We start from the raw sequence: 13,760 nt of genomic DNA on the forward strand, positions 1-13,760 counted from the left end.
TAAGATGACACAATGCATAATACTGCCACTTATGATTATAAAACAAGGCACACGAGCTTCAAAGTCAGAAGTATGAGCTTTAAAATAAAAATATAAGATTTAGAATTTGAATTAAAATTTCACATTGTAAAATATAAAGTAAAAATTTAGAAAATGAAAATTCTGATAAGAATAATTTTGAATTAGAAAGAAAATTTATTAGGAATTTCAAAGGTGGAATGCAAAACATTCAAAAATATGACTTCATTCAAAGTCAAAAATCAGGATTTTTTTTTTATCTGATTATTATGACACAAAGTGCCTCTGTATGTTCTGTCATGTCTTCTCTTATCCAACACAACAGGCAACAAGTTTAAGAAAGATTTGGGTTCAGAAAAGTCGGCTTCTCTCTGGATAAACTTGGTTTTACCTTTTGCTAAAACTTGTTTTACAAAAAACCCAGAAAAACATACATTTATATATTTAAAATTATATTGGTAGCAATTTTTACCCTGATTTCAAACTCTCCATCTGCACGAACGGGGCCAAATTTGTACCATCTTTGAATTGCCATTGGGGGCCACACAAAATCAGTCCAAGGGCCACAGTTGCCCCCCGGGCCGCACTTTGGACATCCCTGGCCTACATGACGTCAGGAGAACCTATATACATTTTTAACATTCACACTGTGGAGGAGTTTTTCCCTAAAACCAGCCAATCAGAGATGGATGGTCTTTTATTCCACCTCTCCACTGCAACTACCAGCAGGCCGTCGGATAATAAATGCGGGACTAAAACAGCAAAAAGTGGCGTATTAATAGCAGGACATGCAGATTGCAGACATGCTGCAGAGAGTCTCCATCCTCCCTCTCCCTGCTCACAGTTGAGCTGCTCTCTCCAGATTTATTTTGAGGCGGTCTTATCTCAGCTGTCGTATCGCTGTTGGCCGCCTGTCCGAAACCCCTCGCCACTCTTTCCCTTTTCCCTTCTGGACCTTTGTCCCGGTAAGACCCCGTTTGCTTGCGACCCTTCCTCTTAGCGGATTGTCTAACATGGAGATATGAGCCCAAGCCATTTGCTGGAGCCGCTTTCCAACTCTCCTGTGGTTCTTTAACTTACTAATGTGTGTTTCGCTGCATGTGGTGACAAGTTGACCGCGTTTGTTGGAGACGAGGAGCCGGTCGGCGCAGTGAGACTTGCCTGCGTCATTTGTTTACAACAAGCTCCCTTGTTGGAGGGAACATTTAAATATCTCACTGAGAACTTTGCTCTACAAAACCTCAGCTACAGATTCTCCAATACTTTCTTTTCTAATATTTAACCTCCTTTTAAAATATCGAAGCGAGTCTCTCACATGACCTATATAAATAGCCGAAGAACTCTTGTTTTCACCGACCCCGACATCAACAGGAGGGGATTAGAAACAAAGCAACAAAAAAATTAATAAATAACGTGCCCATATTAAGAAGTTCCTAAAATAGCATGTGGGTCTGGAACAGGTGCCCTGTGCTCTGCTTGTGAAAGCGCAGGCTGCGTGAAGGCAGGACTAATTTTATGACTGCGAGAGTGCACAACACAGGCAGCCAATGTCACTTCTCATCAAAGTGTTTGCTCTCTCCTGATTGGTTGGACAAAAGAGCTGTTGCCAGAAACGGACAATGTTTCTCATAATCTGTTTAAGCAATGCCACACCCTGACCAGCATCTGATGTTTTGCTTTAAATCTCGTTTCTCATTTACGTACATTTACAGCATCCTAACTGCGGAAAGTTAGGATGCTGTGTAAAAATAAAAACAGACCGTTATTATTTCTTTTCAATATAATTAAGTGGAAACCAGGCAATATATCAAAAGTTGACGGATTTGTTTTCAACTTATGCGGTATCAAATTAAATTAGAATTAGATTTAAAATTGCATTTTTCTATTTTTTTTTATGTTTAGCGGTTTTTCCTCTCATAGTTTTGGGGTTTGTAGAGAAGAAAGGGTTTAAGACGCAGGTATGACTGGAGAAAATAGTCCAGTTCTTACTGTGGTTGGCTAGCATGACATTGTAAATGCAATACTGCGTGTTCCTTCATTCACAATTTTACCTATTCAATATTTTAAAGCCCTACTATTATCTTGTGACACTATCAAAAATAAAACCACTATCCCTGTTTATTTAACACAAACAAGGTTAGGTTATAGAGTCATGTGGTAGATCTTAGCTAGCTGGTGAGAGAAAACGTACCTCTTGGTCTCAAAACGTTTGGGCGATTAAAGTGATTAACGTGATTTTAAGGTTACTAAAGAGGGGATTGCCAACAATAAACAACAATACAAAACACTTAACATTTGGTTAAAATGGATGACTTGACCATTCTATGTGCCTGCAAGACCACAATGCTAACATACTAACATGGATGTTTTAAATGGTGAGGGAAAGCCCCGCCTGGCTTCCATATTTGCTCATTAGCAGAGCTCTGTAAACATTGCCTGGATGCTAGAGATGCAGTTTTACCATTTAGTTCAACTGCGTAGGACAAGGGACACATCTAAAAGTTGTAGCACTCTGGTCCTCAAGGACTGCAGTTTGAGATGTAGCCTAAAGGTGTAGTTAGTACAAGTAGTTCTGTTAGTACTTGGCACTGTGTTTAGTGGCAACTAAATTATGTTTTTGTATCAACTACTTACAAGGTAAATTAAGCAAATGAATGATTAGCAAAGCTGAGCCATAAAGGTAGAATATTCTTCTTTTCTCTGCTTCAATACATTATAGAATATTTCAACAATCGGTAATCTAAACGTTTTTCCTTCATCTTTATTTTCCCAAATGTTGAATCAGGAAATTGCAACATTCCTTCAAATTCTTTTGAGAAGTCTTAAATGGCTGGACAGTAAGTTGGCATTTTTTGAGGTGTTATTCGCTAGAAAAGTCCCGAACTACGAAGCGTAATTCTTTCATGCAACATAGCTAGCACTAGCTAACTACTATTGAGAAAGCGAGATACATTTGCTACCTGTTGCTCGTTGTTCTCTCGCCTCTGCAGGTCCGTTAATGTCGTGTCTAAAAGTGAAACCACAAAGACGACAGTCACTGTTCAACGTCACAATCATCCAGAATTTCATTCAATCAATCAAGTGCATAAAATCACATCGACAGCTCATCACAATCATCAGAAACCAAAGCCACAAAGAAGAAATGAATTACCTTAGAACAGACCCTAAACGTTTATAGCTTCATTAAAGAATAATAATAATAATAATAATAATAATAATAATAATAATAATAATAATAATAATAATAATAATAATAATAATAAAAGAAATTCGACAAAACGTGTTAAAATTAATATTATCAATAATTATTGTTTCAACAAGGTGTTGCGCAATTCAGTGCCTTTCAATTCCATTAAAAAAAAAAAAAGACAAAAACAAGGCGACTCAAAGACCGACTTGCTAATTTAAACTCCTGCTCAGCTGGTCAATCAACCATCGCTGTGTTCAGGGGAGCGCTTATTAATAACTGCAAAATAAATATCAAGCCTGCAAACTTGATACCGTAACGGACTGAATGTTTTGTTTTTAACGTAATTTTTGCTCGTCTTGCGGGGCGCAGGCGGTTGCCACGGTAACAGGTGTGCTTAAACTACAAAGAGAGAGAGAGAGAGAGAGAGTAAAAAAGGTAGGAGTGGTTTTGAGTTGATCACCTGTTCGGGTTATTTTACCTTTGTTTACCTTTGCTGTGGCTCATTACAGCCGCTGTAGTTTCTAAACGTTGGACTAATTACGTCGTTCGTTTGTGAGTAAACGTCATTCACAACAAACATCAAATAGAACAAATAGATTTCATAAAATTTTAACAAACAAATGGCTTCTACCGCAATAATTATATGAAATTAGATTAATTATATCCCAGCTTCAGAAGATTTGCCTTTACCTTAACAGAGCTCTTTGGTTCCTCCTATCAGTCTGCAGCTTCTCATATTGAGGTCATCAAACCAAATTTCAGATCTACCATAACTGACTGACTGACACCTGCTGGCCTCCAGCAACCAGCTTGTGACTGAAAAACCAGTAACCTCCTCCCAATGTCAGAATCTCACTGAGGAAGAAACTGCATTAATCACTTTAATATTTCTGCTATAACTGATGTATATTCGCATATAAAGTAAGTCAGTAAAGTTTAATTTGCAATTTTTATGTCTTCGTGTCACGAGGTAGATCTCAGCTGGCTGGTGAGAGAAAAAGTAGATCTTGGTCTTAAAAAGTTTGAGCACCCCGGCCTTAGAAAAATACGAAGACGCGCCTTCGGAAACCACTGCATGCAGCAGTTAAGACAGCTCCACCCCAGGGACCTGACCAGCTGTTTTAGCTCAATTACTTTTACATCAAGGCGTGTTTCTACTTTCTGATGTGTTGTAGCGTACAGTTTAGAGGTGAACTCAAAACAGCCCGTAATGACGTGTTTCTGTTTGCACGCCAGAGACCATGCAGCTGTTACCAAGGCCAAGGGATGAATTCATGGCTGTCTCAGCTGTCCTCCCTGCACACTTTCCCAGTATATGAACAATAGATGTGTTCATTTCATACAGAAACATTTTACTCAAGAAACAGGACCAAAGTTGATCAGCTGTCCGTGTTTTTCATCCCTTCAAACTGCCTCTAACTGGTTCCTGAACCGCACCGAGCTCTCCTGACCTCTGACCCAGGGCATCAAACAGCAGATTTTGACTATAAAAATTAGCACGGGTTTCATATAATATCTTAAAACTCTTAGAAAACCGACATGAACAGTTTCAATACCAAAACATCTGTTAGACTCAATATTTTCTGATTAGTTTTCAACTTTCTTAGTTATAATGAACTAAAACAATTTCCAAATGACTATATGACTTATACACTCTTAAGAATGTGATCTAATATAAAAAAACCTACTGATTAGATTAATTTTAATCAAATCGTGATCATTATATCTAAGAAAAATGTTCTACTGATGAAGTTATGAGTCTAAATCTAACCTAAACTGAGGCCTGCTCTAAATGCGCCCTCTGACAATATTTTATATTTGAAGAGCAAAGTTTATCTTAAAACCACAATACTATAAATAGCTTGTCCATATTTAAATTATGACTAGTTCTTTGTGAAAATGCAGCTAGCTAGCTCTTGCTTGTGCTAACAGCTTAGCAGCTAAAAGTCTGATTTTGGCTTGATGTGAACAAACTAGTTCTTCAGTAAGAACTAAAGTCATTAATTCAACTGACTGACATTAACAGTGTTACGCAACACAATATCGCTGTCTTACATTTTCTCATTTCTTCCTGTGGAACAGCTTCAGCCAACTCTAAAGTGGTTGTTCAGTTCAAAATGGCGGCTCGTGAAGAACAACGAGGCTTCTTCTACTCAACAAACCGCAACTGAGTTAAATAAGCAACTCAGCGTTTTGTTTATTTATTTAATGCTTCTGAATCAAAAAGCAGCAAATACATAAATAATAATGAAATTAATAATAAAACTGACATATTTATCATAATGACATTCCTGATGAGCCATTTCTCTCGCCGTTTCCATGTTGAAATGTTGTCCTGGTCTCCATTACAGACCCGCGTCGCCCCCCTTGTTTATACTCGCTGAGGATTATGGAGGCTTGTCAGGAGAGCGGCGCCGCCCCCACCGGTCCTGGAGCGTCTCCGGCCGAGGATCGCCACATTGACCTGACAGAGGACCTGGGTCAACAGCTGGAGGACATCATTAGCACCTACCAGGCAGCCCAGATTCCAGCTGAGCCAGAGGACATTGAGGAGGTCACAGCTGCCAAAGAGCCAGATGCCCGCAAGGACCAGAAACTAGAGAAGAAAATGCTCAAAAATCTAGGTCTCTTCGTTTCTTCTTTCCTGAATATTTCATCGATTTTAAGTTCCTTGGGTTCGGATTCAGCTCGGTCAGCAAAAGTCCTGTAGTTTTACTGAAACCGATAGTTGTGTAAGCTCATCTGCCAGGTATAATACTATACTGAACCTTTTGTACACCGTTCTAGTCATTGAGAGATTTTTTTCCCCAGTGTGGGTTACACAGCTTGTGTAATTTTACATCTTTACACGTTGTTGACAATGATGGATGACGTCTAACTGCTTAGGGAAGGAGGCCATGCTGCTCATGCAAAGTTTGAACAAACTCGACACTCCAGAGCAGAAACTGGAAACCATCATAAAGAAGCACGCTGAGCTGGTGAGTAACGGGAAAATCGAGGTACTCCTGCCCAGAGTAATCTGATGAACATCTGATGAATTTGTGTGTGTGTGTGTGTGTGTGTGTTTCTCCAGCTAGAGGAGCACCGCAGTGACCAGAAGCAGATGAAGACTCTGCAAAAGAAGCTGCTCCAAGTGATGAAGGAGAAGGACCAGCTGCAGAGCGAGCACAGCCGGGCGGTGCTGGCTCGCAGCAAACTGGAGGGGCTCTGCAGGGAGCTGCAAAGGCACAACAAGACCTTAAAGGTGCGTCACGTCTGACGTCATTCAGAAACATTCAAGCGAAAACGATCCAAGAGTCACACCTGAGCTCCATGAAAATAGCAGGTGGTGTCGACATAAACCCGGTTCCACATTAGAAAACTCAAGATCCGGGCAGTGGTTTGCAAAAATATTCACACCACTTGAACTCCCGACTTTCACACTTTACATCTTCAAACTTTCACATATTTTGTAGGGATTGTGTGTGAAAGACCAACACGAAGGAGAGCAATAGTGCAAAGTGGTGGGAAAATGGACAAAGTGTTTCAGAAAACCTTTAGTATTCACTCTTTAATACTTTGCAGATCGAGCCACCAAGTGCTGCAAGCATAACTCTCTTGACGTTTGAAGTTGGCCACTCCATCTTCTTCAAATTAAATGAAATTGCGCCGCTGTTATTTTAAAGATATTGATGCGTTTCCAGAGGTCATCAAAGGTCAACCAGCCCCCACAACATTTACAAATTCACTCAAAACATTGTTTTTAATCAACTGTGTTGTTTTTGTTTGAGCCGTTATAAATTTTAAAAGATCAACCTGCCTTCTCCGCTAATGCTTTTGGAGACACTAAGTAGCTGTTTTATGGTGAGATAATTATTAGAAATCCTTCTTTGTCCAACATAAATCTCAAAATAGTGTGAATTTTAAAATTTAGTTTTTGTTTTCTGAAAACAATCAGGCAAAATGGGAAGTAGAATGAATCTGATTACTTATAAAGTGTATCAAAAAGTGATACACTTTAATTCAGTTTTCTATCAGGTGGTCGATTTTGTCAGAACGTGTTAAAACGTCGGTGAAAAGCTCTTCCTCTTCTCGGGTACTGGGAAATGCCGTGCTAAGTGCTAACACTCCTCCCCGACTCGCAGGAGGAGACTCTGCAGCGGTGCAGAGAAGACGACTTAAAGAGGAAAGAGATCACCACCCATTTCCAGGGGACCCTGAGCGACATCCAAGCCCAGATAGAGGAGCACAGCAGCCGCAACACCAAGCTGTGTCAGGAGAACGGCGCCCTGGCAGAAAAACTCAAGGCCCTCATTGCACAATACGACCAGCGAGAGGCGGTATGGAGCTTACCACAAACACAGCCGTCAACTCAGTGCCAGACTCAAAGAGCAGATACAGTACATCACAGAAAGGTCAAACCGTACTCTCACTCTGCACCAGAGAGGGGGGGGGGGGGGGGGTAGTATATGTTAATTTGACGCAATGTGCTCATTCAATCCCTGACGCGTCTGCATCCATGCATTCATTACCTGCAACTTTCACCCCGGTCTTACTTCTATTAGACACAGTAGTCCAGCCAAAGCTTTCCGAGCGAGAAGTGAAATATCTCTCTGTGTGAAAGCGCCTCATAAATCCCCGTGATTGTCTGCCAGAACTTGGAAAAAGTTTTCAAGCACAGAGACCTGAAGGAGAAACTTCTGGAAACCAAGCTGGAGCAGGCCAATCTGATCCTGAAGGAGGCCGAGGGGAAGCACAGGCTGGAGAAAGAGCTTGTACGTCCAGTGAATCACGTTTGGGTTATGAGTAAATGTGAGTCTGCATGTATTAACGTGGGATGTGTCGATACCACAACAGCTTCTTAAACAAGTGACGGAGTACAAGCTGCAGCTGAGCGGCCTGAAGGAGCAAGAAACAGACATGAGGAGTCAGGTAGGGCAACCTGTTGCCATCGGCAACATTTGCTTGTTTTGTTTCAGTTTTAGATTGTTTTCTTTCTAATGTTTTCATAAACTCTTCCCAGCTTGACATGTACTCCAAAAAGTTTGACGAGTTTCAAGGTACGGTGTCGAAGAGCAACAGCGTCTACAGCGGCTTCAAACAGGACATGGACAAAGTAAGAATGGCTTTTTGCAACGTTTCCTTCCAGTTTCCTGTCACTTGCAAAGCTGAAGGGAGCAAAAATAGAACGATCCGCCCAGATTTTTAGAAACTAGAAACGTGTTTTGCAATGTGCTGTATTTGTATTGCTTAGATGGCCAAGAAAATGAAGAAGATGGAGAAGGAGTGCCATTCGTGGAAGACGCGCTTTGACAGCTGCAACAAGAATCTCATTGACATGGTGGCTGATGTGAGCAACAATTTTCAACAAACCTGAGTATTTTACAAGGATTTTATGTGACAGACCAACACCACCTCCCCTAACAGGTTAAGTGATAGACCAAACGGAAAACACCTGCCACCACCATCCCCACTCTTGACCAGGCGGTAGAACAGAGCTCTGAGAACGTTAGCGCCCCCTGCTGACAGGAGAGCACTTTTAGGTGGTGCAGGTCAACAAATGCACCAGTTTTGTACTAACAAAGCAAAGCCTTCATAATTTGAAAGTATGTTATCAATCAGTGTTTGAAATATTTACTTAATTTCCCTCAGCTGGTTGCTTACAGCGTAAGCGATTTCCAGTAAGCTTCTTACATGCATCACGGACAAATGTTGCCGATTGGGTAAAGTCTATTGGGAACACCAAACGCATCCGACGCTTCGAGTTCGACGCTTCGAGTTCGACGCATGTACACTTTGAATAAAGATGCTTAACATTTTGCTCTACAACTGCCGTTCTGCGTGTTTGGTTTACATTTAAAGTCTAAGTGGAGGTGTGTCAGCACTAGCTGTTGTTTTCCGTTGGACGCTCCAACCAGTTCTAATCACGCTGCGCCAGACGCTCAAAACGCGCCGCAGTGATCTTGACGCACCTCCACATTTGACTTTGAATATAAACCAGACCCGCTTGATGCTTAAAACGCATTTGGTGTGAACGCGCCATAAAACTTGAAAAGAGTCCACTGGACAACTCCAGTGTCTCAATAGCTGAGGGTCCAGATCCTCCGTATGAAGTAAAGCATAGAACACGGGGTGGCTTTTTTACCAGGCTAAGTTAGCAACACAAAAATCAGCAAATCCCACCAATTTCCAACTTACAAAGGGAAATTGTTTAACTCTGGTGTGTCATTCCCTGATCTGACGTCCGATTCCCCACACAAATCTAACGTAGCATAACTGAGATAAACTTTGCTGGCAGCGGCCCTGAAGTAAAATGCTCCTCAGGGCCTCGTGCGCCTTTGGGACGGTCTTTGGTCAAGCACATACATTTTCATTAAAAACATTGATGTTTGTTGTTGTAATGTAAGAAAATACCTCAGTTAGAGAGAACCACAAGTGTTTTGTCTGTGTCATCTCAACAGAGAACCATCAAGGAAAAGGAGTTTGAGCTTCTCACTATCAAGAACCAGAAGCTCGAGAGTCTTTGCAGGGCTTTACAGGAGCAAAGGAAGAACCTATCTGAGCAGGTACAGGGAGCTCAACACGCTGATGAGCAAGCGCAGAAGGAAGGCGGTGTGGTGCCGGAGGATCATCCAGCTCAGGACACAGGAAACCCCGCCTCCGCTGAATCGCCAGTGCTAACCACCCCACTAACCGAGGCACTGGCTAAACTGAAGGCTGAGCAGGCTCTACTGAAAGAGATCGCCGGTTCTTTCACAATATCTCACACGGCACCCACAGAGTCAGCAGATAGTCAGTCACATGGACTCTCCGAGGGCATCGAAGGGCCAAAGGAGAAGCAGGCAGAGGAGAGCAAACACCAGGACGTCCACGAGGATCAAAATCAAGAACAGCGAGATCGGGAGATGGAGTCAGTTGATTAATGCAGAAACCGCTGTGACAGAAACCCGGCTGCATGTGAGAATACAAAAAAATCTTAATAAAAAAACCCCAATGTGAGCTCTGTCTTTATTGTCCGTTCATAATGCCACGGGTAAAGGTTGAGGTTGTTTTTAGATCTTACCGTAAGAGAATTACACGTGGAGTTTTAAGCAATGTTGAGAATAGAATGTGCCTTGGTTTTTGAAGAAAAGTGAGATTAAAACTCCTACAACTCCAAAAGGGAGAGATGCCCAAAACACAGCTAGAAACCGAAATGTTGGGCATCTCTCGTTCTGTGGCCTAATGAGAGATGCCCAACTTTCTGGCCTCTAGATGTCTCTCATGTTTGGAACAGAAACAGCTGTCCACATCTGGCTGAAAAGGGCTAAAGAGACTGTGCCTCTGCACAACTAAAGAATACCATCACAACTTGAACTCTCATTGGGTATTAAGTAGACAGTCCCGCAGGGGAGGCCCTTATGGTGAGTTCACATCAAAAGCGTTTTGAGTGTCATGCGCGTCTGGTTTACGTTCAAAGTCTATGTGGAGCTGCGTCGAGGGCCATTGCGGCGCATTTTGAGCGTCTGAAGGGTCAAGAGCGTCCAATGGAAAACATCAGCTAGAGCTGACACGTCTAACGTGCCCTCGACGCACTTCGACATAGACTTTGAACATAAACCAGACGGGTGAAACACCAGGTGTAGCACAAAATGTGAAGCGACTGCATTCAAAGTGCAGACGCATCGAATTCAAAGTGTCGGACGCATTTTTGATGCGCATAACGCTTTTGGTGTGAACGCACCACTAAACTTCAGAACTGCCTCAAGTCTTTGTGCCATAAAGTCAACAAAGCGGCAGAGACATTCCTCAGGGGTTTTGGTCCATACTGACGTGATTTGTTGGCTGCTCATCAAATTTCATTCTACCTCACCCCAAAGACGCTCTGTTGGATTAAGAACCGGTGAGTTCATGGCAGCATAGTGACCTTGATGTAAGCATGCATTTTCTAATTTAGCCAAAAATCTTTCAGAGAAGTTAAATAATTATTAAAAAACGTGTTATGCAGTTTTTCACAGACTGGCCTCTTGAGGACGTTTGAAGTGTAAAAAGTTGCGTATCTCTTTGAAGAGCCACATTTTAAAAAGCAGCAGAGCTCTGCTGGACCTCGCAGAGAAAGAGAGCAAGGAAGGTAGGCGGGCAGCGTTTTGTGAGGCCAGACAAGCGCACATAAAAATAGACGGCGGACACAGTGTTCTGCAGTTGGCTGCCAATTTATGCGGGCAGCTTGACTGGTGGACGCAGGAGGCCTGTCAGTCAGAACACATCAGAGTCTAAATGCATGTATTTTGTGTCAAACTGGTTTTTGAAAGGAGTTCATCAGTCATAAAATACAGACAGACCTAAACCAGTCATTTCTGGTGTTTTTTTTATTATATCTGTAAAGCTCTTTATGTCTTTATCTTTCTTTACTGCAAATTATCTTGTAGACAAAAATGCAGATTCATTAGTACAATTTTGTATTTCAATGTGAAACATTGAAATATTCTCTTAATTTTTTATTTCCGTAACATATTTAAAAACATTAACAGAAAGTGTTTTATCTGTGTTTTACTAATAAATCTAAACTCAAGATAAATCAAGTGTGGATTTTCACAGCGGGGTTAAAAATATACAACGTAGTTTACAATTGTGTCAGAAGAGACCGCTAATTGTGTTTTGTGTGTGTTTTTTGGTAAATAACATCAAGAAGGCATTGGAAAGAAAACATGTTTAAAAGAAGAAATTTTCTTAAAAAAATAAAATTAAATCCCATGAAAGTAAAGAGGAAAAACTGAGGGAAACACAAAGAGACTGGCTCAAATCCACTTGAATCAATCACTAACGCCTTATGGTGACTAAAGCCGCTGACTTAATTTTGATTAAACAGAAGTGCAAATAATTGCTATTCATTTTAACTGCATTATTTGATTAGTTGTTTTTAACACTCGTTATGGGTTTAAACAGCGTTTTACTGCCTTTGTTTTCCGTAACATATAATTACCCAGTAAAATTTTTTATCTTTCCTGTCGACTTAACATCTTTTAAAACAAAACCACGGTGGACCGCCAGGCTTAGCAGGTTTTCTGGTCATAATAGCATCATAATCGAATTTCTTGGGTGTGAAATCAAATAGATGCCACACGCTTTCCTCTAGTCATGCTAGTTTAGCTTTAGCTCATTTAACTAAAGCAATTTGAAACCTTTACTCTTTTATTTCTCCTAATAAAAATTGCTTCGAGCGGCGCTGCTTTGCGGGAAGCAGTGGGGGTGTTAAGAGGCTGTGCAAGCCCTTTTTTTGTTGTTGTTGTTGTTGTTCTTATGCAGGATCAGCTGTGCGGGCGAACCTTCCTGATTGGCTGCCTGGAGGCTGCAGGAGAGCAGCCACCCCATTGGATCAGCAAAGCCAATCAGACGTTGATGAGGCCCACCTGCGCCATATAAATTTTCCTTTGTTGCAATTGGGTTAAATCGTATTGCGTTCTGGTTTTGAGAGACCATCTTTTTGTAATAAATCATTTTACATTCCACTTTTTTTTCTCCTCTAGACACGTTTCTATGCTGCCGCCCCTGAACCCCTTGACCTCGGGAATTTTGACAGCTAAGGGCGAGTTCTTAAAAAAATCTGTTTTTGCTGTAACATCAAGGCTGCCGTCCGAAAGCTGAAGCTTTATCAGCTTTTATTGAGTGCAGCTAACGTGGCCCAGGTGCAGAGAGGCAATGAATTATGACTACTTACCGCGAAGTGTGAAAACGCTGGACGGAAACCTTCAGCTGCTAGACGGTCGTTTTTATCGGAATCGCCGCTTGTCGGCGTCCAGACAGGAGCGTGAGACTCATTAAACCCGCCTTGCTACGGATAGGTGTGCTGTCCATTTCTGAACGGCAGTGTTTCATGTCCGCTTTGTTCTTTGCAGAAAGTGACACTGCAGAAATATTTTTTGGCAGAGGTAAAAAGACATCGCTGGTGCTGCTCTGTCTTCTCTCTGCTTTACAGGTTTACAAGTTAAAGATCTGACCTTGTAGGGAACTGGACCCGTTTCTGATGGTCACTTTAGAAATAAATTGTTGCTTCCATTTACCTACTACTGTACCTTGAAAAATATATTCACACCCCTAGAAATGTTAAAGCTTTTTTTATTTTTACTTGCACTGCAAAAACATTTTGGTCTAGTTTCCAATGCAAATATATCTGAACACTTGAAATAAAACTAAACTTACAAGTAACTTTCCAGCAAGATATGGGAGCTTGTTTTATGTCATTAAATCCTTAAAACCGGTGAAATAGTCCTAGTTGTAAGTGAAATAATCTGTGGAAACTCGTATGTTTTTCAGCAATATTAAGAAATTATTTACCTAAAACATGCTCCAATATCTTCAAGAAAGTTACTTTGTTTTGTTTTATTTCAAGTGTACTAAGATGTTTGCACTAGAAAGTGGATTAGATTTTGTAAAACTGTATTTTTGCCGTGTGGAGCCATGAATGTCACCATCTCTCATGGCTTATTATTATATTATTTTTACTCTAATTCTTCTAGGTAAAACAGCTCAAGTTCAGCCAGGCTTGATCAAGAGTCATTGGCTTTCCATCTGGACTTTGACTAGGCCATTCTAA

General features: G+C 41.1%; 1 protein-coding gene across 2 annotated transcripts; it reads left to right on the forward strand.

Annotated features, from left to right (window-relative positions):
- The first annotated feature begins 838 nt into the window (after positions 1-838).
- txlnbb (taxilin beta b) lies at positions 839-10,186 on the forward strand. Of its 2 annotated transcripts, none has more exons than XM_044142322.1 (10): positions 839-983; positions 5,560-5,832; positions 6,095-6,186; positions 6,282-6,452; positions 7,333-7,527; positions 7,843-7,962; positions 8,045-8,119; positions 8,211-8,303; positions 8,442-8,537; positions 9,649-10,186. In XM_044142322.1, exons 2-10 carry the CDS (start codon positions 5,598-5,600, stop codon positions 10,108-10,110), a joined length of 1,539 nt encoding a protein of 512 aa, XP_043998257.1. In that variant the 5' UTR covers positions 839-983; positions 5,560-5,597; the 3' UTR covers positions 10,111-10,186. The 2 variants fall into 2 exon arrangements, with proteins under 2 accessions (XP_043998257.1, XP_043998258.1); XM_044142323.1 differs by lacking the exon at positions 839-983 and adding an exon at positions 5,298-5,379.
- The last annotated feature ends 3,574 nt before the right edge of the window (positions 10,187-13,760 follow it).

Source organism: Gambusia affinis, linkage group LG16, assembly GCF_019740435.1.
Source record: "Gambusia affinis linkage group LG16, SWU_Gaff_1.0, whole genome shotgun sequence".
Lineage (NCBI taxonomy): Eukaryota > Metazoa > Chordata > Actinopteri > Cyprinodontiformes > Poeciliidae > Gambusia > Gambusia affinis.